At 43.3% G+C, this 26,492-nt stretch overlaps 2 protein-coding genes across 3 annotated transcripts; both read left to right on the forward strand.

Annotated features, from left to right (window-relative positions):
• The first annotated feature begins 1,214 nt into the window (after window positions 1-1,214).
• Nmb (neuromedin B) lies at window positions 1,215-10,936 on the forward strand. 2 transcript variants are annotated; one of them, XM_021722929.3, is made up of 3 exons: window positions 1,215-8,145; window positions 8,728-8,900; window positions 10,659-10,936. In XM_021722929.3, the coding sequence occupies exons 1-3, from the start codon at window positions 7,989-7,991 to the stop codon at window positions 10,692-10,694; spliced, it is 366 nt and encodes a 121-aa protein (XP_021578604.1). In that variant the 5' UTR covers window positions 1,215-7,988; the 3' UTR covers window positions 10,695-10,936. The 2 variants fall into 2 exon arrangements, with proteins under 2 accessions (XP_021578604.1, XP_005320229.1); XM_005320172.5 differs by having other exon boundaries at window positions 10,664-10,936.
• Window positions 10,937-11,767: 831 nt separating this feature from the next.
• Wdr73 (WD repeat domain 73) lies at window positions 11,768-25,929 on the forward strand. Its single transcript, XM_005320171.5, has 8 exons — window positions 11,768-11,883; window positions 12,531-12,598; window positions 12,908-12,996; window positions 14,967-15,055; window positions 15,639-15,703; window positions 21,069-21,233; window positions 21,558-21,923; window positions 23,988-25,929. The coding sequence occupies exons 1-8, from the start codon at window positions 11,843-11,845 to the stop codon at window positions 24,221-24,223; spliced, it is 1,119 nt and encodes a 372-aa protein (XP_005320228.1). The 5' UTR covers window positions 11,768-11,842; the 3' UTR covers window positions 24,224-25,929.
• Window positions 25,930-26,492: the final 563 nt, after the last annotated feature.

Consider the following 26,492-nt stretch of genomic DNA (forward strand, 5'->3'; position numbering starts at 1 on the left):
TATTGTGTAGATTAGCACGAAAAATAAGACTTAAATATATGAGATTTTATTAGTAAATATGTTTTAAATGCTCTTTGAAAATGCAAGAAATGCCAGAGAGGTTTAATTTGGTAATTGAATGGACGTATCAGCTCTTTGAGATTTAGCAGAGTATGTGGCAAATTGGAGACTCAACGTGGTGAATGAAAGGAATTAGAAAACAGTATGAGAACTATAAAACTTTAAGAATTTGATAATGAGATCATCTCTTGGCTACTTATCTACTCTCATAACACCAACTGCCTATCCTCAGTCCTAGTCTTTTTGTCTCTCTTCCCCCTGGACCCTTTCACTTGATTGTTCCATCTTTAAACTCAAGTTTGTAGTGATTCCCTCAAACTTCCCCTTCAGTGTTCATATGTTCAGTGAAGGAATACTTCCCTAGATTTTTCATTTTCCTACTATATCTGTTCACCTCCCATCATAGTGTTCCATTGTGTGCCTATTTTAGACAATTACCATCTGCTAATTAGTTTCAGTGTACTTTTTATTTTCAGAAATGTCTGTTGCTTGGACCATAAATTTTGTGTCTCTCCTACCTTTCAAACTTTGAATTCAGCTAACATTAAACATCCCTGTGCTGTATTCCCTGGGTTTTCACATTATCATCTTTTTTTTCCCCCTGACATGCTAGGGACTGAACCCAGGGTTTCATGTGTGCTAGGCAAGCCACTCTATCACTGAGCTACATCCCCAGCAATTTTTCACATTAGTATTGTATATATACCCTTATCTTTGCTAGTCTTTGAGTCTTACCATCTTCACAATTAATTATTCTACTGCCACTACCGAGTGGCTGTATCGTACTGTTTAAGTTTATGGATATGGCCTCAAGATCCCCCAGCAGATTGGAAACTTTTCCAGTGTAGGGGTCTCATATTATAGACAATATGCTGTATTTCCCTGGTAACATGAAGCAGCATATATTAAATGTTCAGTATAATCATGCTTTGGAACCATAGGCAGTAATTTCAGTTAGCATTGTTGCTGAACTATTATTCTGGAGTAGAGCATATGAATCATTAAAGTGATTTGCGCTTTCCTGTTATTTAGTAAGTACATTCTCTTGATCTTGCCAAATTTGAATCTGAAAACTTCATTTTTCCATGATTCCATTTAAGCTGCATGTACCTTTTCCAGATTTTTCTTATGTTAATCCTGTTTCTTTTTTGTTCTTGGATTCTTCTTGTGTCCTCTTTCTTGATGGTATTTGCAAAAGTAGTTGTTTGCATAAGTTTTACCAAGACCAACTAACCCTTCATAACATAGTAGGGGACTATTTCAGCACCTGAGGTCAGCCTCCTCATGACAATATATTTAACATTGTTAAGAGTCAGAGATGATCCAGCTGATTCTATCTGGTTAAATGGATTGTCTACCTTTCTCACAATCCTCTTTCAGTTGCTATAGCCTGTTCAGTCTGTTTGCTGGCTAGGCATGTCTTCATCTCCCTTCTTCCCTTCATGGGCTCTTAGAAGTCAAACAACAAACAGCATCCTTCATACACAAGATGAGTGGGTGTGAAAAGAATACTGTGTAACCAAGTAGTATTACGGAAACTAGAATGTGCAGGACTTAGCAAAAAGATGGTGAAAACCTTATCTTCCAAGTGTCATTCTGGACTTTTCCAGTCTCGGCTCTCCCCAGGTCCCACATTGTTGCATCTACTTAGGTTTCACCGTACAGACATAACCTGTCTTTGCTTATGCTAGTCCCTGCCTGGGGTCCCTGCTCACTTCACCTGCTGAAAACTTTCTCAATTCATTCAGCAGACGTTTATTGAGCATTTAATGTGTAGAGTTTCAGCTAGTCTTTGAGGATACAAAAGTGAGTAAGGCAAAGTCCTTCTTGCTTTGCCAGAAACTCTGCCTTAATAAGGCAATGTGCATAAACAAATTTTTCAGTATAGGATCATAAGTATAATAATAGATGCATAGAAAGCCCCCCTTTTCCTTTTTGTCAAACTTGGGGTTAAACCCAAGATACTGAGCTACATCCCCAGACCATTTTATTTTTTATTTTGAGACAGGGTCTCACTCAGTTGCCCAGGTTGGTCTTGAACTTGTGATCCTCTTGCCTCAGCCTCCCAAGTACCTGGGAATACAGGTATACACACCTGCCCCCTGCTTGTTTCTTATTCTTGATTAAGCTTTCAAATTTATATAGTGCTACTTCCTCCGGACTGCCCTGTACTTTGTTCATATTCCTCTTTAACATTGTCCTCACAGTGGTTGCTTTCTGTTTGTCCCTCTCTCCCACCCCAGGGAAGGCCAGTTCCTTGAAGGTATCAAGACAAGACCAGCTTCAGTTTCATCTTTGTATATATCATAGTACTTTACTTATTTTAGATTTATTTATACACTGGCTTGGTTTCATAAAAGATATACCTAGCACTATGTGATAAATATAAAATAATTAAAGAGGGCCAGGTGAAACCTATGTAGATGCAATAAGCTGCTGGGATCATACCTTAGGAGCTTAGGAGACCGAGGTAGGAAGATGGAAATTCTGAGGCCAGTGCTGGAAATTTAGTGAGATCCTTTCTCAAAAAAAAAATTTCAAAAAGGGCTGGGGATAGCTCAGGGATAAAGCATCCCTGGATTCAAATTCCCTGTGCTGGGGGGGGGGGAACTAAAATTAACATAATACAATTTAATTATTGAAGAATTCAGGGATGAAGTAAGTGTGGAGAAAGAAAAGGATGGAATTGAAGTCGAGAGTACTACCTATAAGATGTCAGAAGATTCTTTTGTCTGCTAGAAGAGATCCATACATTTGACTCTCATCCTTAGCATCTAATGCAAAGAGAGAAATAGTTATTTCTGTGCTCTGTAGAATTTTAAAAAATTGTTTTTGTAATAGTACCTGAGAATCAAGAAACATACTGTGATGTTGTTTGATTTTTTTTAATTAGCGTAATGATTTTCATGGAGCAATTTTATAGAAAGTTCATCCATACATGGTATAGTTTGTCAGTCTCTGCAAAAGGCTTCATAATCTAATCAGCCAAGAACTTTCAACTTCTCTCTAGAACAGTATTTTGTGATTTTTTTTTTAAGAGAGAGAGAATTTTTTAATATTTCTTTTTTTAGTGTTTTCGGCGGACACAACATCTTTCTTTGTATGTGGTGCTGAGGATCGAACCCGGGCTGCACGCATGCCAGGCGAGCGCACTACCGCTTAAGCCATATCCCCAGCCCAATGTGTTTTGTGATCTTTAAAAACCTCATGGCTACTGTGCATGGTGGTACACAACTATAATCTCAACTTGGAAGGCTGAGGCAGAAGGATCATAAGTTTGAGGCCAGTCTCAGCAACTTAGTGAGACCCTGTTTCAAAATAAAAAGGGCTAGGCATGTAGCTCAGTGGTTGTACCACTGGCTTCAATCCCCAGCACCAAAAAAGAAAAAAGCCCACTCATGGCCTTTTAGAAAACATGAAAATCTCATACCTCATTTTCATCCTGATAAGTACTTCCCTCTTATCCTCATCAATGAAGAATATTTTAAATTTCTTTTTCTTAAGTTTGTATTATAAAAACAATCTTCTTTTCTCAATAGCTATGTTATTATTTTGAGTATGACTTTCAAACAATATGTGGAGTATAGAATTCTTTTCTTGAAATTGGTCAAGAGTTTAGGTAGATGTGCTGGCATTTTGGTTTATCAAACAACTTAAGATATAATAGGCATGCTGCCAGAGCTAGGCCCTATTGTGTGAGCACTGTGGTCTTTGCTGCTAGCAAGCGAACATTTCCCTCTGTCATGGGCTTCAGATTTAAAGCAGGTTTTGCTTTCCTAGGATCCAGCTAATAATATTGAGTACTTAGAATGTGCCAGATGCTCTGCTAAGTGCTTTATAATTTACAACAAATATTTACTTTCTCTCATTTTATAAATCTCAAAATAACCTCCATCCTACAAAGTAGAGAAATCAGGAGAAGTTCAATGATTTGACCAGGATCTTCTAATGCATGTATGGCAGAATCAGACTTGAGGTGTGTTACTTTTACCACATCACCATGCTGGAGGTCTTAATCTGGTTATTTTGCCCTGTAAAGTCAAATGGGAATTTTTGATAGGCTGCAGGTTTTTCCTCCTCAGATTTGTTCAGATTATTAATACTGAGATTCTCCACCAGATTTCCAAGCCTTTTTAACCCTCTTTGGAGTTGAACGCATATTTACTTCAATTATGGAAATGTCTCCTTAAATACATGAATATTACATGCAAGTAATTATGAATTATTAATGTTGCCTGGGGCTTCTTGCTTTCTTAGGTTTTCATGGTGTCCCTGAGCACTTGAGCCATTTAGCTGAACAGTAGCTTCTTAGCCACTGTTTAAGTGTTCATCCTTTTTCATTAGATGTAGATCTTTCCTTCCTTCCTGAGTTCTTGTTTTTTGTTGTTGTTTTGGTTTTGATTTTGGTTTGTTTGTTTGTTTAGTACTAGGGATTGAACCCAGGTGCACTTAAGAATTGAGCTACATCCCCAACCTTATTTGACAGGATCTAAGTTGCCAATACTGTCCTTAAATTTGCAATCCTCCTGCCTCAGTCTCCCGGGGAGCTGGATTACAGGCATTTGGCCATCTGTGGATTTCTTCTTAATAGTACTTCTTAATGGTTACTGTTCTGATCTTACAGAACAGCTAAAACCCCTATGTATTCCCCTTGACTTCAGGAAATTCTTTCACAAATCCCTGACTCTCCCTTCCTTTCTCCTTTCTTGAAGATTCTATTCTTTTCCTGATTTTATAAACTCCTTTTGATTATAAAACTAAAGAGCAGGACCTGAGCATTCCCAAGATGCTCTCTTCATTTCTGCAGGCCACACAGATGGAGAACTGTGTGCAGAGGTCTATCAGGACAGACTTCACACTGTCCTGCTCTACACAGCTCTAGTTTCTGAGACTTCACCTAGACTCATTTATGTCTAATTTAAATTTCTGCTTTCCCCTTTCTCTGTCATCCTCTGTACTTGTGTTACAAGTCTACAGTCTAGTTTTCTTCATTTGTTTCCTCTCTCTTACAAACTTGCTTTCTATGTGAGTTAACTCATTTATAAAATGAGCATGGTACTAGTCTTTTCTACTTCAAATCCACGCTGAGAATCAAGGGAACATACATGAAAGTGTTTTTAGAAAGCAGGCAAAAAAGACAGTTATGAAAAGGTGTTACTTGTAATTGATTTCAATTTAATGAAGACATGCAAAAACATTAATATTTTATGTCCTTTATTTCAAACTGTTTTGGATTTTAAAACTTGGTGCAGTTTAAAGGTTTGGTTTTTGTTTTTTGGTGCTAGGGATTGAACTCAGGTGCACTCAATCACTGAGCCACATCCCCAGCCCTATTTTGTATTTTATTTAAAGATAGAGTTTCACATTTGCTAAGGTTGGCTTTGAATGTATCGGGCCTTCCAGGCCACTGCACCTGGCTACTTTAAATGTTTTGTTGGTGCTAGTTATAATGGGATTTGCCATATAGCTTTCATCCCTTTGGTGATCCTTTGATCATCCTGTGAATCTTCTCCCCATTTTCCACGGATGTTCTTGAATGTTGTAGAATTCTGAAAGGGTCATGAGTAAACCCTGAAGATATGATGAACTCTGTATACTTTGATATGAAAACACACTATGAGTCTCTCCCCTTGGATTGAACCCAGGTGCACTTAAGCATTGAGCTACACCCCCAACCCTATATACATGTCATCAGCACGTATATAGGGAATATATGCGATGAGCAGTTGAAGTCCTCATGCTAAACCCAAAGCCTAGCACTGCCTTGGACTACCCATCCTTTCTGCTGTAGCTCCTTCCACTCCCCCAGGGAAGCCCAGTCTCCTGGACAGTGTTATATAGCTGGCTTTGGAGTTGCTGCTTTTTCTGGGTCCTCAGGGACCCTTTTTTCCTGTGCTGGGCTGACATTTCAAATAGTCCTGAGGGCTTCTGGAGCCAGTCTCAGAGCCGTGAACCTGAGCTTGTGTTAGAGGAAGCTTAGCTTAATATAAATAAATCTGTAAGAAAAGGTCACAGGGTCACTGTCAGGAAAGAAGTAAAAAATACAGTGTTTACTCCCTCTCCTCCCTGAGAAATTGAAGCCCAACTTGGTGTTGAAATGGGATGGTAAAACAGGAGTGGGTCTGAGAATTTGGGGAGATCTGTATCTGCCCTCACAGCTTTGGGGACCTGATACAGTGATCCCAACAGACCTGAAGCCAGACTCCAGTGAGATATCTAAGCAAGTGACTCTTTCATCCTGTTTCCACCAGTTAAGGGAGAGAAACATAAAATAATTTCGTTCAAGCATTTAAGCAAGGAAGAATCACTAATATGAGCTTCCACTAATTTTTACATCCATGGACCAGAGAAGGTAGGATGGGAGTGTAATGGATGCAAAGGGAATGATTATTATAGGAAGGTGATAAGAGCTATATCTGCACACCATGGGGATCTGTGACAAGAAAGCAGAGAGGTGTAAATGCCAGGGCAAGAGTAATAATAGCAGGTGTCATTATTAAGTCAGAAAAAATAATTCTTAAAGATAATTGTAGTAAGCTCTGTCACATTCATACTGTCTAATGTCCAGCAAGGAGCCCAGGGCTTGGCCCATACCCCACTCTTCCATCAGTCTCTCCTTGTACTGTTTCTAGTGAGAGGGATAGCTCTCTTGGGAGTAGGGAATTTGACTCCCCTCCTGCTGTGGCATTCATGGGGCTCTGATTATTGGTGTTCAGTAAAAGTTTAAGAAAAAATAAATGGAGGCTGCGGTTGTGGCTCAGCAGTAAAACCCTCGCCAAGCACGTGTGAGGTACTGGGTTCAATCCTCAGCACCACATAAAAATAAATAAAAGTATTGTGTCCAACTATAAAAACTAAAAATATTTTTAAAAAAGAAAAAGAAAAAATAAATGGATTATTCTAGAGCATAGTGTCTTCCCCTTCTCCTTAAGTGATACCACTAATCCAAAAGTTCTTTTCAAGTAGGAGGACGGTAGTGTTGGGTGTGAAAGGGCAGGTCCTATAAAACTGCTGCTTCCTGCCACAAAATAATTGTGTTTATGTAAAACTATAAAAATAAGGCGAGGGCTGGGGTTGTGGCTCAGTGGTAGAGTGCTTGCCTAGCACATGTCAGGCACTGGGTTCAATCCTCGGCACAACATAAAAAATAAATATATAAATATATTGTGTCCATCTACAAGTAAAAAATAATAATTTTTTTAAAAAGATGATTTAGGGCTGGGGTAATGGCTCAGTGGTAGAACGCTTGCCTAGCATGTGTGAAGCACTGGGTTAGATTCTCAGCACCACATACAAATAAATGAATAAAATTCAGGTCCATCAACATCTAAAAAAAATTAAAAATAAGGCGATGTGGTTATTTCCATTTTATACTTGAAAGTGAAGTAGAGTTGGTCCAATGCTCTTTCCTCTCCCCAGACCCACAGAGGTCTGCCTCCTGCCTACGGTTAAGGCGGCCGGGCCCTCCAGCGGGTGCCTTCTCCCGGGAGTGGTACGAGCCAGATGCTCCAAGAATGAGGGGTGTCGAGAATTAATTATGGAGCTCCTGTGGTGCCTGGCACTTGCCTGAGTGGCATAAAGATGCCCGTGCTGTGCAGGAGGAGGACTTCTTTGCCCCACTTTTAGTCTCCTAGAGAAGCTCAGGGTTTGAAGTTATTACTTGGTGGCCAAAAGCCAGCGGCCGTGGCGAGCGAGGTCCTGGAACTGTCTTGCTGCGGGGGCGGCGGGAGGGTGGGCGGCTCAATCCAGGACCCATGGAGGAGGAAGCGCCCACCCCGCCAAGAGCAGGTGCGGGGCGGGGCCGCTACGGGAGGCAGGGCGGGGCTCCTGCCGCAGCTCCGCCCCAGGCGCAGGTTTAAAAGCAGGGAAGGCGGGCCCCTGGAGCCAGCTGCGGGCGCGGGCTGGCAGACGGAGCTGTGGGCACGGCCATGGCCCGGCACGCGGGGGGCGCTTGGTGGCTTAGTGGCCTCCTGCTCTTCGCGCTGCTGGCAGCCGGTGTCTCCCCGCTCAACTGGGATCTTCCGGAATCCCGGGGCCGAACAAGCAAGATCCGAGTGCACCCGCGGGGCAACCTCTGGGCCACCGGTAAGTCTTAGGGGACCCCAGCAAGCGTCCCTCACCCCGCTCTGGCCCCTCCTAGTGTCCGAGCACTAGGGGATCATCTAATTTAGTAGATAGAGAAGTTGAGTAATTTGGCTAAGATAGTAACTTGGCTAAGATCTCTTAGCAAGTTTAAGGCAGAGCTGGGTTTGAATCCTACCTAGGTCGACTGCCAACCGGTGTCCTTTCCTTAAGCAAGACTGCCGAATCTTATAACCTCTGGTGTGTCTTTCTGCACATTCATCTTCCAGGCACCTCTTCATTCCCTACTTCTTTCTTTGCCCTTTTCTGACCCTCCTCCAAGCAGGCAGTACAACTGGCAGTTTCCCCCTGGTCCTAGTTTGTCCCACCTTCCTTCCAGCTGTGCTGTCCCTACACCTGTTCAGGAAAAGCTGAGGTAGCAATCTTTGTCACCACTCCAATGTCTTTGTGGCTCCTTGGTGAAGAGAATGAAGGTTTCCTGTCTTCCTTCCAAGAGAAGTGAAAAGTGGGAAAGATGGGGAACTTTCCCACTGGAGCAGGATCCTCACTCCCTGACTTCCATGTACCTGGGCACCTCCTTTCTAGGTCACTTCATGGGGAAGAAGAGTCTGGAGTCCCCCAGAGCATTCCCGTTGGGGACAACTCCCCATACCTCCCTGAGGGACCAGAGACTGCAGCTGAGTCATGATCTGCTCAGGATCCTACGGATAAAGAAAGCTCTGAGCATGAGCTTCAGCAGCCCAGCACCCCAAACCCAGGTGAGCCAGGCCTCCACCCCAATACCAGGATGGTTTAGCCAAGGCCACCTAGGATCCAGCATGGAGGAATTACCACCCAGGATTGGGTGTGATTACGCAGCCAGGGCATAATGGGTATAAACTCCAGAAAGCCAGGATTCTGGGCCCTCCCTGTGTCCCAAGGCTTAAAGGAGACACTCCAAAGAAAGGAAGCTGACCTTCCCACCAGACTCCATGGAGCAAGAAGTAGGGAAAGAAGTTCCCCATCACTCAGTCTAAAGTCACAGGCTGGCCTCTTGGCAGCAGAATCTTCTCCCCTAACTACACAGCTTTGTTCCACTTCAGATGTCCCCTACTATATAAACCTTACATATGGTTATGACCAGAGCTAGGACCCTGAGAACCAGAGAGGGCAAGAGAAGTCAGCAACCAAGACAGAATTAAAACCTTGTTCACGTTCACCAGTGCTCTTGACATTCTAGGCTGGATAATTCTTTGCTGTGGGCATCCCTGCACATTGTCGGATGTTTAGCCATGTCTGTGGTTTCTACCCACTAGATGTCATTAGCACCTTGCCTCTCCTAAGTTGTGACAAACAAAATTATTTCTGAGCCAGGTGTGGTGTATACACCTGTAATCCTGACAATTTGGTAAATTGAGGCAGGAGGATCCCCGAGCCCAGGAGTTTGAGGTCAGCCTGGGCAACATAGCAAGACCCTGTCTTTAAAAACAAAACAAAAAAAATACTTCCAGAAATTGCCAAGTGTCTCCCAGGGTGGGGCAAATCACTCTTGGTGGTAAACCAACGATCTATGGGGTTCAAGGTCCTAAAGCTGGAAATAAGCCACCCTTCCTGGCTAGCATGGGTGGGTGGCTGCTCCTCCATTTGCTGCTCCCAGTGCTATCCCTACTGCACACACCCTCCTTGGTACTGTTATCATGTGCAGAAAGCAGTGTGATGTGGCAGAATGTGGGCTGTGGCCACTGTGCTGGACTCAAAACCTAGCTACTCAATAGCTATATAACCTTAGAATGTCACTTACCTACTCAAAGGCTCATCTTCCTCATCCATAAAGTGGAAATACAGGCCCTTCTCCCATTATGTTATTTGTGCAGCATGGTGCTGGCACATAGAAAGCCCTCAGTAAACAGGAGCACTTACCAGTCCGTGAGCTTTCTGGCAGTACCTGTTGGTGCCTCATTTTTGTATCTGCCACTGTGTCTACCATAAAGTATGCATATGTTGAAAGAAGAGAAGGGCATTCCCTAGAAAAGGTCTAGCCCCAGCCCACATCCCGGACTTTCAGATGCATAACTCCTGGGAACCTCACATAATAAGGGCTAGGAGGTTGGGCTGGCTATCTGAAGGAAGACTATTATCACCTCTAGGGCCATGGAATTTGAAGGCCTAAAATGTACAGATTAACTAGAGAATCCCTAGCTATGGGGCTGGGGGAACTTGAGGGAGGTCTGGGCAGAGCTTGGGGTAGGGGGAATAAGGACACTGACAATGGCCCAGTGCCAGACACTATACTATTACTTGACTTCCATGATCTCCTGTAATTGTCATGCCTGCCCTGTGCTATTGGGGCTGTGTTCTGAGAAAACCACCACCCCTAATTCCTCTCAGGACTTTCAGAGAGAAAGTGCTCGGTGGCCTGCCTCAACTGAGAGTCTGTCTCTGCCCACATCTGCAAACACTCAGCACTTAGAAATGGCAGCATGGCTTTATCATTTTCCCCTCTCCCCAGGTCATTTCTTCTCTTTGTTTTCCTTCAGTACAGGAGGCTGCTGGTGCAGATACTGCAGAAGTGATGCCAGTATTGGGACAGACACAACATGGCTTAGATTGTGCCCACCCAGGCAAGTTGCTGAATGGAACCCTAGTGGTGGCCCCATCTGGATGTAAATCCTGAGCTTGAATCTGTTATTCCATTACTGTGATTTCCGTTTGGTTCGCCAGAAATATTGCAGTTGCAAACACAACCTATGTTCCTGCTGTTTTTCTTGCTTCTCTGATGAAGTTGTGAATAAAACCCTGCTGTTTATATATAGAATGCATGGTCCTCTCTTTCCAGCCACGTTTAAGGGAAGGGAAGAGGAAGGGAACTGGAGGGTGGGGTGTTCAGTGAAATTAGGTGGGCTCTAAAAAGCCCGGGACACCCCCATGTCTGGCATCAGCCTGGCAGTGACTGAGCTCTTACTCCATTCATTCAGCAAGGAAGTACAATGCCCACTGTATGCTGGGTCTCCTTCCAGTTGCTGGATTCTGCTCTCGCCTTTGCCACCTACTGGTGTAGGCAAATGTCTCTTCCGTTTCCTCGCCTCTAACGAGGGTACTACAGTATACTAACACTACACTACTGGGCTTTACTTAATCTCATCATATTTCATTTCCACGCCAAGTTTCTAGAGGAGTACCTAATGCGTGGAGACAGAGAGCCTGGTGAGATTGCAGACCCCGCTATCTGCCTGCTCTCTTCTCTGAATTTAAGTAGAGTTGCCAGAGTTAGCAAATAAAAAATGGACACCCGGTAAAATTCGAATTTCAGATAAAAAAAATTTTTCGTGTAAAATGTCCAAAAAATTGCATGGGCATAGTCACACAAAGAATATTATTCATTGTTTACCTGAAATTCAGTTTAGCCAGATGGTTTTGTAATATTCCTGGCCTTGGGATACTGACCGCCGTTTTCTGGGCTGCAAATACCTAGATCTAAAACAGGTATTTGGTTCGTCCAGCCCTGCTCCGAGCTAACTTCGGAGTCTTTCTTCCCTTTTCCGGGAGCTTTTCCCCAAAGATTTCCCAGCACAGCCCAGCGAGGGCGGGGCGCACGGGCAAGCCAGCTGGGACACCACGGCCCCGCCCGCCAGAGGGAGGCCGTGCCCTCTCCTCGCGAGAGTGCCGCGGATGTCCTGGGAGGCTTGGAAGCGGAAGCGGGGTGCCGGAAGCGGCAGTTGCCATGGATCCCGCGGAGGACTGGCTTGTGGAATCCTTGCGCTTGTAAATCGTGAGGGATTGGGAGCTGAGCCTGGGCCTGAAATGCGTCTAGTGGGCGGATGAGTGTGGGTGGAGGCACGTAGGGAATCCTGGTATGAGGGGGACGCGTGGCTGGGTCTATGCGGAATGACTCTTCTTGGGCCTCGGCTTTTTTATCTGAAAAATGGCCCGTTCTGCGTGCTAGTGGTGTTAAGAGCTGTGCTAGTGATGGATAATAATACCAACACAGATGATCAGTTATTTTGCTCCAGCCTCTAGGTTAAACATTGAACACAGATTAACTTATTGGATCTTCACATCAACTTTGGGTGTCCTGGGAGTTCCACAGATGAAAACCGAAGCTCAGGGCTTAGTGTTTGGCTTAGTCCCAGTCACACGGGGTGTAAAATAGGAACTAAGACAAGTCCCTTGGGCTGGGGATGTAGCTCAAGCAGTAACATGCTCGCCTGGCATGCGCAGGGTTCTGGGTTGAATCCTCAGCACCACATAAAAATAAAATAAAGCTGTTGTGTCCGCCGAAAACTGAAAAAAAAAAAAGACACAGTCCCTTGTCTGCCTGACTCCAGATCCAGGTCCCTAACCATGGAATTCTGTTATTTTTGTCAGCTATACAGTTCCATGCACCGTGTGATTGTGTCCCTTTTGTGCAGGTACCAGGATTTCCATGCATTCGACCTCTCAGGAGCCACACGAGTCCTTGAATGGATTGGTGACAAAGGTGATAAAACTTGCCTGGCCCTAAAGGAAATGGAATCACATTTCTCAGGCTGAGAGTCAGGGGCTCAGTCTAGAGGGATCCAGGCTTCTCTTTTGGGAGCCTGAGGGCCTATTGGTCACTTTTTGAAATTTGGTGCCCATCAGCATTTGCGTTCCTTTTATTAAGACCCTCCATCCCCTGATTCAAGGCTGCACACTGATGGGGAAGGAATTTATCCCTGATTGGGCCTATTTGGCAGGAATTTATAGATCCATCCATTGTCTATAATAATCTTCCTAATGATTTATCATAGCTGCTGCTTTTTTCCAGGAGTCTTTGTTGCTGGCTATGAAAGCCTGAAAAAAAATGAGATTCTTCATCTGATACTACCTCTCAGACTTTCTGTAAAGGAAAACCAGGTAATTTGAAATACAAGTATATATGTTCATTTTTATTTATTAAGCATTTGAAAACTCCTGTTACACACCAGGTATTGTCCTGGATGCTGGAGACACACACACACACACACACACACACACACACAAAATGGTCATGCCCTTACAGTCTACTAGAGGGAGACAAGTTTGAACAGAGATAAGTGTTATAGAATCTCATGTGATTCACAGAGGGCTACTAGAGGAAGAGGTCAGTTTTATTAAAAATAGATTTTGGGGGTGGGGCTATAGCTCAGTGGTAGAGCGCTTGCCTCACATGCGTGAGGCACTGGGTTGGACCCTCAGCACCACATAAAAATAAATAAATAAAGACATCTTAAAAAAATAGATTTAGGGCCGGCCAGATGATGCATGCCAATAATCCCAATGGCTTGAGAGGCTGAGACAGGAAGATCACAAGTTGAAAGCCAGCCTCACCAACAGCAAGGTGCTAAGCAACTCAGTGAGATGCTGTCTCTAACTAAAATACAAAATAGGGAGCTTGGGTTGTGGCTCAGTGGTAGAGTGTTCACCTAGCATGTGCCAGGCCCTGGGTTTGATCCTCAGCACCACATAAAAATAAAAGTATTGTGTCGGACTACAACTAAAAAATAAATATTTTTAAAAAATAAAATACAAAATAGGACTCAGGATGTGGCTGAATGGCTAAGTGCCCCTGGGTTCAACCCCTGATACCCACTACCACCACCAAAAAAAAAATAGATTAGGAAGCCATTAGGGTATAGAAAGTAGTTGAAGCCCTTAGAATAGTTTAGATTGCCTAGACTAATATGTACTATAATAGATTAAGAGAAGATAGCTAAGGACAGAACTTCAGGAGACACAGTTAAAGGGACAGGTATAAGAATTGGAACCCACAAGAAATACTAAGGATAGTCTTTAATGTAGGAGGAGTTTCAGAAAAGGTCCAAATGCAAAAGAAGAAAACATGTCAAGAAGAGTCTATAGGGCTGGGGTTGTAGCTCAGTGGTAAAGCATTTGCCTAGTATAGTGAGGCCCTGGGTTTGATCCTCAGCACCAGAAAAAAACAAATTAATAAAGGTCAAATTCTTTAAAAAAGAATAAAAGTCAATAACTATGTAATGTTACTATAGAATCATTCAGGTGAGGATTGAAGTTTGTTTATTAGATTGGCAATTGGGAAGATCTTGGTAACCTCTGGCACAGCATTTTAATGACGGTCAGGGCCAAAGACTGAGAGAAAGGAGGAAGTGGAGATGCAGGAAGAGAAGAAATCAGAACAATAACTAGTCAGAAATAGACTTGAAGAGGGAGGATTTCCTAAAGCCAGAAGTGTTAGCAGAGTTACAACCTGAGGAGAAGTAGCTCTTAAAGAGGGAGAGAATGTAGATGTAGGAGTGAGGGAATAACAGGAAAAATGATCCTAACCTCCAGTGATAGAAAAAGATCCTGCTTCCCCAAAATGGGAAGGGTGAGGCATACAGTTAAATAACTGAAAGGCCATGTAGGAACAGGAATTTGAAAATGTTTGTTTCTGAATAAACAAATTTATTTATTTGTTTGTTTGTTTTTGCAATACTGGGGATTGAACCCAGGGCCTTGTACATGCTCTACAACTGAGCTACACCCTTAGCCCTTTAAAATTCTTTAATAAGAAACCAAGTTATCTTACAGGGTAACCATGGTATAGTTAAGCTGAAGGTTTAGAATAGATGACAGGGTATACAGGAACCTATAAAGGGATTATTAAGACCAGGAGAGGCTGAGTCCCAGGCAGCCATAGTCCAGTGTTTCTCACAGTAGCCTAAAGACCACCTGTATCCAAGCTATTAAGGTTGCTGGCTAAAATGCAAATTCCTGGGCCCATTCCCAGACTGATTGTATTAGAATTTCAAGAGGTAAAGCTCAGAAAAATGCCAAGTGTTCCTTTGAAGAGCAGACTGTATCTGATTGGCCAACCCTTTGTATTTTAGGGCTTATTCCCAGAAAGAGATTTTAAATTGCGCCATGGCGGATTTTCAGACGGACCTGTCTTTGATCTAAAGCATGTGCCAGATACCAGGTATGGTCAGTTCTATGACTCAGACCTTCCATTTCAAGATGGGATGGCTGAAAATACCCAGGGGTGTCCCGCTTTTTTATTGCCTCCTCAGCTCTAACTACACACAGACATGTGAATGTGCACACAGATTTAGAACATAAAACCATTATCTCCATACCTACTTTGATTAATGTAACCACCAGGTCACTGGAATTGCTCTAGGGACTAGATAGATACAGGATAAAAAGGATGCTCTTAATCTTTCAGAGAGCTGATATATTAGATAGTTTGTGTAACTAGCTCAGTTAGAGGAAGCTAAGTCTGTAGGTCAGAGTTGTGTGTTCAGGCTCCTCATTGGTGTCCTCTCTAGATGGCTGAGCCTGAGCTCAGTCCCATGGCTCTCTATGAGCTGTGGGCCCATCCCTAAAGCAGAGCAAGCTGCTCATCTGTTAAATAAGGATGGCTGGTTTTGATCCTGCAGTACAAATTTTTGTTATGGGAGGTGAACAGATCCTAAGCTATGTGGACTGGAAAGGGGAAAGCTGTTGGGGTTTGGGGAGGAGCTCCCCACTATCTAGACTGATTTTCTATCTATCCTGAATAGGTTGCTGGTGACCAGTGGCCTTCCAGGTTGTTATCTGCAGGTGTGGCAGTTTGCAGAAGACAGTGGTGAGTAAATTTCACTTGGTGGAGGTTGAGGTTTAAGGAAAGTATGTGACTTACTCCTGCCCCCTACTCTTGAGTCAGGAAATACGTAGACTCTGAGTCAGGGGCAGGAGAATATAGAATCTACTTTTATAGTGGCAAAAAGACAAATTAGCAACCACAGCATGGCAGACAAGCCCCAAACGAATCTTCCCTGAACTTACTCCAAGAGTTGAGTTTACCCAACCCAGCCATAGATGGACTGCCCAGAGAACCACAGGCCTCTCCATTAAGCAAGACGGAGGCCAGGGCAGAACTAGGGCTAATCCGAAGTGCTTTCCTCTTGGAGGAGGAATATGGGAGAGAGAGAGAAAAAAATAAGTTCTTTCTCTCTACAACATGTTCCCTGGGAAGGAAAATAGCTAATGAGCAAGGTTGACTAGCCAGTTTTCTTCTCAGAGAAGTCACTCTGCTTCCTATCCATTCTGGAAGTGGAAGGAAGTTCCCTCATGGGGAATAGGCTTCCCTCCAGCTGTGGAGATTTGCAGGTCCTCTGTCAGGCAGGCACCAGAGCGGGCAGCCTTCTGACCTGATTTAGTTCCCTCCCTCCCTCCTCCAGTGTCCATCAGCATTAAAGTGTGTGTGCCCCCTGTTGCCTCAGTTGGAAGCTTCCCAGAAGTAGCCTGGTGGCTGCTGGTCCTTCCCCAGGCTTCACTGCTGCAGAAAAGTACTCTTGTGTTTATTGCTTTCTGAGGTCACTGGCCCTGTGGGCTATCTTTATTGTTTTCCTTGTCACCTGTCCTATGCTATAGTTTTTACTTGTTTATATCACTTACTTAGCAGTTGTTTATTTTTTTAAATAATTTTATTGAGGTATATTTTACCTGCCATTTAATTCACACATTTTGAGTGTACAGTTCAGGGATGTTTTTAAAATACATATTGTAGCCATCACTTATAAATTTGTTTTAGAATACTTTCATGACCCCAGTAATACTTTCATGGAATATACTGTTAATCCTCATTCCCATATATTAGATTTGCCTTTTCTGGACATATCATATCAATGGGAACATATATGTGGCATCTTTCTCTTAATCCTTTTAAAGTCCATCCATGTTATAGTGTGTATCAGTAGATTGTTCCTTTTTATGAATGAATTATATTCCATTATGGCTGTATGGATGTATCTCACATTTTGTCTACCAGTTATTGGATCCAATTTTGGGCTATTATGAATAATGCAGATAAGAACATTAATGTACAAATCTTCAAGTGGACAAATGTGTCTTAGGTGTCTTGGGTAGACACCTAAGAATGAAATTGCTGTGTCATATGGTAAATTTATGTTTGCTTTTTTAAGGAAACTTTCAAAATTTTCCAAAACGGCTTTATTTACATTCCCACCGCAGTATATAAGAGTCCACATTTTTCCATGTCTTCATCAACATTTGTCACTGTCTTTTTGTGTCCTTGTGGTTTTCATTTGCATTTCCATAATGACTAATAATGTTGAGTATCTTTTCATGTGCTTATTAACCATTCATTTATCTTGCAAAATGCCTATTTTTTATTGGGTTGTTGGTCTTTGGTCCTTGTACATTCTAGATACAAATTCTTCATTTGGTACACTTTGCTAATATTTTTTCAAAGTCTGTTACTTGTCTTTTCAAGGTATCCTTTGAAGCATAAAAGCTTTAAATTTTGATAAGGTCCAGTTTATCCATGGTTTTTTGTTGTTGCAGGGGGATCCTGAACTATTTTTTCATAGCTACGAAGTCTTTACCTAATTCATAAATTTTTCTCCTATATTTTTTCCCAAAAGTCTTGTTATTAGGTCCAACATTTGAATCTATGATACATTTTAACTAAAAAAATTAACTAAATTTTTGTGTATAATGTGAGGTAAGGATCTAAGTTGTTCTTTTTGCATGTGGATTTTCAATTGTTCTCACACTAATTGTTGAAAAATCCATCCTTTCTCCATTAATTTGTCATGGCACCTTTGTTGAAAATCAGTTTACCATAAATACAAAGATTTAATTCTGGACTCTGGGTGCTGTTCCATTGATTTATGTGTCCAAACTTATGCCAGGAACTTACAGTTGTTTTTTTTATCTTTTCCCCAAAATAGTCTAGATGGGGCAGCAAGGTTTTAAAGACAAGAGAGAAGGAGTCTTACTAATCATTTGATAGTGCTTGAGTACTGTTGTCTCATAGAGTCTGTAGTGTAGACCTAGGAGAGTTAACAGGTCAAGGGGACTTGTTCTGACACTAAAGTGTGTAGAAAGTCAGAGTCATTATCCTCTAGATATTAGTGCAAGAATTTTCCAGAGCTGAGGGAAGACTTTGCTATTTTTCTAGAAGCTTTCATGTTATCTTGGTAAGTTTTCTGAAGTCTGCTGTGGACCCACAGCCCCAAGGCTGATTTTGTGAGCAATACAGAATAAGCTAATAGTGGCAGTGCTCACTAGACTCACCAGACTGCTGTATATATCAGCATGCAGTTTTCTTAGTTTACAATGAAAAAGCAGTTATCACTAAAATATTTTATGGACTATTCTATTTTATAACAAGCTTTGCTTAGAGAAGATATAGCCTATTCAGAGTCTGCATGATAAACGCAGTGAGAACAAGAGAAGTCAGCTCTTGAGATTTCCAAATTGCTTTTTCATAAGACAGACAACTTGTGAACATGTTGCTGCCTGAGCCTTATGCTGCCCCCGCCCTTGGAGCCAAAGCCTCTTCTCTCAGCTCTGGGGATGTAGAAACCATTGAGTTGGATGATTACAGTGCTAAGGGTCTCAGCTGAATGTCACTTGTTCATCCCATTTGAAACTTAAATATGCAGCCAGGCCTGGTGGTGTACTCCTGTACTACCAGCAGCTTAGAAGGCTGAGACAAGAGGATCACAAGTTCCAGACCAGCCTCAGCAACTTAGGGAGGCCCTAAGCAACTTAGCAAGACCCTCTCTCAAAATAAAAAATAAAAAGGACTGGGGATGTGACTCAGTGATTAGGCGCCCCTGGGTGAAGTCTCCAGTACCCAAATTTAAAAAATAAAGAAACTTATTCATGGTGTGGCTTCTCTTCTGAACAGGCCCAGTATTTTCTTTACCTCTGACTCAACAGCCCCCTCTCATGGACACCACTTTTCTTTACTTGTATTATCACACTTGCTCATGATTGCAGGTCTGGGAGCTGCCCTGATTCTTAAGGGCCTTTGCCTGCCTCTTCTCTGATGCTTTCTGTGTTGGTTCTTAGAAACAACCTGCCTTTTCTTTCCAAGTTCTTGGAGGTACTTCACTGTCTTGCCTTCACTTGGAGTAGTTTGTCTTTTTAGTTGGGGCTAGTTTGGTAAATTTGGTGTAGATTTCCTAGGAGAGGGCACTATACCACTGACTGGAGAAGAAGACCTATGGGATGGAAACCAAGGCCTGGTGCATGCTAGGCTAGCACCCCAACAGAGGTATATCCCCCAGCCCCTCTGATTTCTTTCTTACTATAATTATAGAGCAGCTTCCTAGTCAGGAGGCCCTTAAGCCTTTGTTTTCCACTGAATCTTTGAAATAGATCTCCTTCCTTCCAGAAAGGAGAGATCATAGCTGAGAACCATCCTCTGGCTTAGAATAGCAGGTTCTGGGAGAATTGTCCAGACTCTTCTGAGTCTGTGGAAGGGTAATAAGGGACTGATTTAAATGTGACCCAGGAGAGTCAGGCAGGCTCTGGCCAGATGGCTTGAACTACAGCACTCCCTAGAGACAAACTCTGGCCCTAAGGCCCAGCTGTTGTGTCTGTGACAAACCCCCACAGCTCATGTGGTTGGAACAGTTAGATTCAGCCAGTCTGATTAAGTGCACTGAGAGGTCTGTGGGCCCTGGGAGCAGTACTGGAGGGCCCTCTGAGTACTAACCCAGCCCATGTAGGTCCCTCTGGGCATGTCCTCTGTGGGAACTGTTATGAGGGAACTCGTGACCACACATTGGCTTGATGAACTATGTGAGTATCCTCATATCTATTCTGCCCTCATCATTCTGATTTATGCCTCTCCTTCAGAGTTGAAAAAATATACAGATGTTCATTTTCTTCAAAGAATGTAGAAACTGGGTTGGGGGTGTGGCTCAGCAGTAGAGAATTTGTCTAGCATGTGCTAGGCCCTGAATTCAGTCCCCAATACCAGGAGATGGAAACAGCCAGACACAACGGTACACACTTGTAATCCCAGCTACTTAGGAGGCTGAGACAGGAGTATTGCAAGTTCAAGGCCAGCCTCTGCAACTTAGCAAGACCCTGTCTCAAAATAGAAAGGTTTGGGGATGTAGCTCAGTGGTAGAGTGCCCCTGGATTCAATCCCCAATACTGCAAGGGAAAAAAAAAAAGAGAGAAGAATAAAATGATACAGAATGCAGAAAAGAGAACTGGCCTGCTAACCAAGCAGGTGGAAACAAAACTAAAACTTGTTTCTGCTTGAGGTCCAATATGTCTTTGTTCCATTTACTTTTTTAAAAAAAATGTGGTCTTTCTTATTGTCTAGTTTACATTTTAAGTCAGTGATATCTGCAGTGTAACATTTACTTGCTAGATTTTTAACAAGTTGCTTCAGGTCATGGACTATGTTTTTAAAAGAAATAATACTAGCTCATTAACTCTGTACCTATTACTTTTCACCAAAGGTGTAAGTGACATCAGTAGTGAATGTTCATTCCTTTTCCTCTGTTTGCTCTCTACCAAATTATAAAAAGCAAGAACTGATTGTGGAGTTTTGAGATTACAATGACTCATAATTTCCCATTTGCAAAAATAATTCATATGATAAGTTATAAAGAAATTAAAGTGATTCTGACTATTTGAAAAATGTAAATATAGCCCAGAGTGTTTATGTCTCAACATTCTCACACTGTCAGTTCTTTCTTCCTTTTTTATTTTTTACTTTGAGGTAAGGTCTAAGTTACCAAGGCTGGCCTCAAACTTAACCATCCTCTTGCCTCAGCCTCCCAAGTTACTGAGATTACAGGTGTATGCCACTGTACTCAGCTTCCCTTTCTTTCTTAACCACCTTTTTTGGGGGGGTGAGTGGGTACCAGGGATTGAACTCAGGGGCACTCAACCACTGAGCCACATCCCCAGCCCTATTTTGTATTTTATTTAGAAACAGGGTCTAAGGGTCAATGCTGAGTTGCTCAGCACCTCACCATTGCTGAGGCTGGGTTTGAACTCACTGTCCTCCTGTCCCAGCCTCCTGAGCTGTTGGGATTACAGGTATGTGCCACTTTGCCCAGCTCTTTCTTGACCTTCTCAATGTCCAGGATAAGATGGCTGGCCTATGCTATGTCATTTTTCAAAACCATCATTAACATTCTGGGCTTTCATTACTTCCCTTTTCCTCCTAGATGTCATTAAGGCTGTCAGCACCATTGCAGTTCATGAAAAAGAGGGAAACCTCTGGACTAGAGTGGATGTCTTCTCCTCAATGGTTCCTGGAGTCCTCCATGGGGCACGGCTCAGTGATCTGAAGATTGTGGATCTGGAATCCCAGAAGGTCATGTACAGCTCAGGTACTACAGTAGTTCACCTCTTGCTGGCTCTTTCAGCCAACATCTGGCCTTCGGCCCAACTCAGCACATTTGAAACCTAATGTAAACTGTCCGTTCCATGTGCTGGAGAAACTTGCTGAATAAAAGATAGGCTCTGGCCTTGAAGGGCTCCCATTCTGGGGTGGGGAGGGGCAGTCCCAGGGACCAGCAGCCACCCAGTGAAGCAGACTATGGCAAGATGAGTGGGAGGAGGGGAATGATTCATTTTGCTTAGGACTGTTGTAACCAGCAAGCCCTGCCAAATTGCCTGGCCTGTCTAATTCTTCTTTGCCTTTGGTCTTCCAGACATCAGTGACAGTGAGGAGCTGAGTAGCCTGCAGGTCCTAGATGCAAACACCTTTGCTTTCTGCTGCACCTCTGGTCATCTGGGGCTTGTCGATACCCGCCAGAAGTGGGCACCATTGGAGAATATCAGCCCGAACCCTGGGTCTGGTGGAGAGAGATGGTGTGCAAAAGTTAGAGGCATGGGCCAAGGCTCAGGATCCTATATTGCAAGCCTTGGCTCAGAGGGGCAGCTCCGACTTCTTGACCCCCGGGATCTCTGCCATCCTGTCAGCTCAGTCCAGTGCCCAGTGTCCACACCTAGCCCCAACCCAGAGTTGCTGCGAGTAACGTGGGCCCCAGCCCTGGACAACTGCTTAGCCATTTCAGGTACTGCTGAACAGGCTCTCAAGTCTTATTAGATCTCTCTTTTCCTGAGGATGGTGAAGTGCTCAGGAAGAAGACTGCAGCCCCACAATCGATCTGGTTCCAAAAGAATCTGGCTCCAAAAGTTAGAAGTTGCCCAAGAGAGCTCCAGATTAATTCTTCAGGTTCCTCAGTGGTAGGCCCTTCCCTTCCCTGGCCTCTAAACTTCCATGCACAAACACCAACCTCTCCAAGCCTAGCAGGGATTCAGATTTCTGGTCAGTTGAGAGAAATGCAGATAGTAAAATGCTGGGATAGCCATGAAGCTGTACCAGAAAGGGGACAGGATTTCTTTTTTTGTTTTGTTTTAATTAGTTACACATGACAGTACAATGACCTTGACGTATCATATATTTGAATCAGATGGGATATAATATCTCATTGTTCTGAGTATACAGGTTGCAGAATCACTTTGTCATGCATTCACATATATACACACAGTAATAATAATGTCTGTTTCATTCTACTATCCTTCCTATCCCCCCAACCCCTCCCCTCCCCTCCCATCACTTCTCTCTACCTAATCTAAGGTAACACTATTTTTTTTCCCTCACATTTTCATATATGTATTTTGTATAACAATGAGGGTCTCTTTCCACCATCCATGCAATTCCCTTTCTCCCTCCCTTTCCCTCCCACCCCTCTTCACTATGTAGAGGTAATTTTCTTCTCATGCTCTTCCTCTCTTCCCCATTTTGAGTCACCCCCTCCCTTATATCAAAGAAGACATTCAGCATTTGTTTTTTTGGGATTGGCTAACTTCACTTAGCATAATCTGCTCTAATGCCATCCATTTCCCTGCAAATGCCATGATCTTATTATTTTTTAGTGCTGAGTAATATTCCATTGTATATATATGCCACATTTTTTTTTTTATCCATTCATCCATTGAAGGGCATCTAGGTTGGCTCCAAAGTCCAGCTATTGTGAATTGTGCTGCTATAAACATTGATGTGGCTGTGTCCCTGTAGTATGCTGTTTTTATGTCTTTTGGGTATAGTCTGAGAAGAGGAATAGCTGGGTCAAATGGTCGTTCCATTCCCAGTTTTTATTTTATTTTTTTATTTTTATTTTTATTTTTTTTAAGAGAGAGAGAGAATTTTTAATATTTATTTTTCAGTTCTCGGCGGACACAACATCTTTGTTGGTATGTGGTGCTGAGGATCGAACCCGGGTCGCACCGGGTCACACGCATACCAGGCGAGCGCGCTACCGCTTGAGCCACATCCCCAGCCCCCATTCCCAGTTTTTAAAGAATCTCCATACTGCTTTCCAAATTGGCTGCACCAATTTGCAGTACCACCAGCAGTGTATGAGTGTAGGGACAGGATTTCAAGGATGCTTCTCAACCTACTTTCATTTTGAGTTGTGCAAGCCAGCCAGGTCAAGCTCATGGGCCTGGTGGAATCTAGTTGCATGGAGTATGGAATGAGGGCAGTAGATGCCAATGGGGAGGATCCATTGTTGGGGAGGGCCTGAAAGAATAGAAGAGAGCAAGGAAAGAAAGTGCCAGGATTCATAAAGAGCAGAAGAAAAGAACCAGGCTCTGTGGAGGGAACAGGAAGATGGCAGGATAGCGTGAGTGCAGATGTAACTCAATTTTGGGGGACGTGAGAGTGTTCCTCTCTTAAGGCTTCTTCTACTTCCCTCTTTAAGGCCATTTGCTGAGAGGGACAAGCATGGGGGAGATTGGAATTTGGGACAAGTTAGAAAGGTTTGATAAGTCTCTTAATCCTCCATTTCCTGGGGAAAATAGTCCCTACTTCAAATGATTGTAAGGATTAAGAGATAGGGCATGTCCAGGATCAGCCCTGGACCTGGTGTGTAACAGGTGAACCACAGATGATCATGGCGACATGCCCAGGAGGCCCCAGCACTGGGGCAGAGGTCACATTTCCAGTAGTTGGCTTTTAAGTATCTTGTTACTACTATGTGAGAACTCATCCTTAGCCTGTTTTGGTGCCATTGAGCAAATGGCATTGTTTTAGGGATTCAGGGTTGATGCTCCTTTTCTATATTCTTCCTCAGGTTTTGATGGGACTGTTCAGGTCTATGATGTCACATCTTGGGATGGAACAGGGATCCAGGTGGAACCTCTCTTCACTCACAGAGGTCACCTCTTCCACGATGAAAACAAAATGGATACTGCTCCACAGGTTACCACCCACACCTGGCACCCCTGCAAACCCAGGACTTTGTTATCAGCAGCAAGTGATGCCTCCCTGCACGTGTGGGACTGGGTGGACCTCTGTGCTTCCTGCTGACACCAGCATCTTCCTGCCTTAGCCATTAGGAAGAGAAGGAGATGCTGGAGTGGCAGGGGCACTGATTCAGTTCTTGAGTGACTACAGATCCCTGCTACCAGCTGTATGGCCTTGGCAAGTCAGTCTGTCTCTTGCCCCCAGTTTTCTTTTCTGTAAAATGAGGAAAGAAATAACTACCTTGCTGGGACTGGTGGCAAACACCTGTAATCCTAGATGCTTGGGTGGCTGAGGCTGTAGGACATAAGTTCAAAGCCAGCCTCAGCAACTTAGCAAGGCCCTAAGAACTTAGTGAAATCCTGTCTCAAAATAAAAAATTAAAAAGAGCTGGGGATGTGGCTCAGTGGTTAAGCTTCTCTGGGTTCAATCCTTGGTACCAAAAAAAAAAAAAAAGTCTACCTTGCGAGGTTATTGGGAAAGTTAAAAGTGACATAAAGAATAGTTTTTGTAGGACACATGGCACAATAAATTACCTGGTAGCTGAGGGCTCCACTTTCCCCAGTGTGAAGTGGCAGTGTTTTGTCCCTCCCTTCTTCACAGTATCAGAGTAAAAATCAGAAGAGCTTGTGGATGTAATTGTGTTATGTGAACTTTTTTAACAGAAAAAAAAATGTATTAGGGCAAGTGAACATGAAGAAACATCAACCCCAGTAGAAATTAAGAAAAGATTGTGCCATTTTTTGCCTGTCAGTTTGCCAGATATCAAAGCCTTATTGCTTTGAGCAGCTGATGGAGATTCTGTGGTATTCTGAAGGGCGCAGGAGAGGCAGAGTCTTCTTTCCTGCTGTATACTGTACCTTGTGCATTTGAACCAGAATGTATACATCCAGCTCCCTATTAAAGGGCAGTTACATTTTCCTCATCTTTTCTTATTGTGTGATGAACAGCTTTTGTTCCCATAAATAATATGTTTTTAGGATAAATTTGTAAAAAATAAATTTGCTGTGGCAGAGAATATATGCATATTGAACCACTGCCAAGGTGCCCTCCTTAGAGAATATGTCATTTTCCCCCAAACATTGATGCCTTTCTCCCTCATCCTTGCTAACAAGGCTTTTGACCTTTGCCAGTCTGATGAATGAAAAGTCATTACTCATAGCCTTAGTATGCATTTCTCTTGAGAAGTTGGTACTCTTCAGCCAGACATGGTGGTGTGTGCCTATAACCCCAGTGACTTGGGAGGCTGAGGCAATAGGATCATGAATAGTTCAAAGCCAGCCTCAGCAACTTAGCAAGACCTGTCTCTAAATAAAAAATAAAAAGGGCGGGGGAGGGGCCGGGGTTGTGGCTCAGAGGCAGAACTTCCCTCTCACATGTGAGGCACTGTGTTCAATCCTTAGCAACACATAAAAATAAATCAACAAAGTAAAGATTTTAAAAAAAGGTGGGGGATATGGCTCAGTGGTTAAAACTAATGGGTTCAATCCCAAGCCAAAGTGTGAAAATAGTTGTTTGTGCTCAGCACCAACCACAACACAAGAAGTTCAAACAGATCCTAGCTGTCTCCTTGTCCCTCACTAGAACACAGCCTTCCCCAGGGTGGTACTTTCTATTGCTATTCCCCAGGGGAATCCACATGAGGGGCATTTCCTTTTGGGGGCTCCACAAACATTTCTGTTGGGGATCCATAGCAAATATTAAAGTTATATGCATCTCCTTGTTGTATACAATATCTCACTGTTGCATTTATTAAAGGGATTTTTTATGAATTTTGCTTTTGAAGTTATGTGGGAAGCCATTCTCGCACGTGATTGGGCACCTCCCGGATTGGGTGTGAGGAGTTCTGGCCAAACTGTGTCGGAGTTATCCCCACCCTCTCCAGGTGCGAGAGTCTGTCCATGTGGGGGTGTGACTGACCACTGACCCTAACCTTGGAATACTGCCCCCCTCGACCTTCATTGGATGGAATTTTCCCCTGAATTTCTTGTTCCCCAATAAAAGGCCACTCCCTGGTGTGCGCTCGCGCTCTCGCTCGCGCGCTCTCTCTCTCTCTCTCTCTCTCTCTCTCTCTCTCTCTCTCTCTCTCTCTCTCTCTCTCTCTCCTCCTGCTAGTCCTGAGTAAGGTGAGAGCCAGAGAGGGGAGAGCTGTCTCCAGACCTGGTTATAGAAAAAGGTAATTGAATCTGTGTTTTATTTTGATCTCACTAGTTAACTTCTATGCCACGAACCTCTTTAATGAAACCAGCATGCTGGTCGCCTGGTGGAAAGTTAGTTTATTATTAGTCACAATTTGGATTTTGTTTTTGTTTGTGTGTGCACACTTGTGTGTGTG

Source organism: Ictidomys tridecemlineatus, chromosome 5 (assembly GCF_052094955.1).
Source record: "Ictidomys tridecemlineatus isolate mIctTri1 chromosome 5, mIctTri1.hap1, whole genome shotgun sequence".
Classification (NCBI taxonomy): domain Eukaryota; kingdom Metazoa; phylum Chordata; class Mammalia; order Rodentia; family Sciuridae; genus Ictidomys; species Ictidomys tridecemlineatus.

Bases quoted from the DNA above. Each gene is read 5' to 3' on its own strand.
- Nmb (XM_005320172.5), top strand. From the start codon at position 7,989: ATGGCCCGGCACGCGGGGGGCGCTTGGTGGCTTAGTGGCCTCCTGCTC. The intron at 8,146-8,727 runs GTAAGTCTTAGG...CCTCCTTTCTAG, and splicing joins GGGCAACCTCTGGGCCACCG to GTCACTTCATGGGGAAGAAG. The intron at 8,901-10,663 runs GTGAGCCAGGCC...CCTTCAGTACAG, and splicing joins GCCCAGCACCCCAAACCCAG to GAGGCTGCTGGTGCAGATAC.
- Wdr73 (XM_005320171.5), top strand. From the start codon at position 11,843: ATGGATCCCGCGGAGGACTGGCTTGTGGAATCCTTGCGCTT. The intron at 11,884-12,530 runs GTAAATCGTGAG...CCTTTTGTGCAG, and splicing joins CTTGTGGAATCCTTGCGCTT to GTACCAGGATTTCCATGCAT. The intron at 12,997-14,966 runs GTAATTTGAAAT...TTTGTATTTTAG, and splicing joins TTTCTGTAAAGGAAAACCAG to GGCTTATTCCCAGAAAGAGA.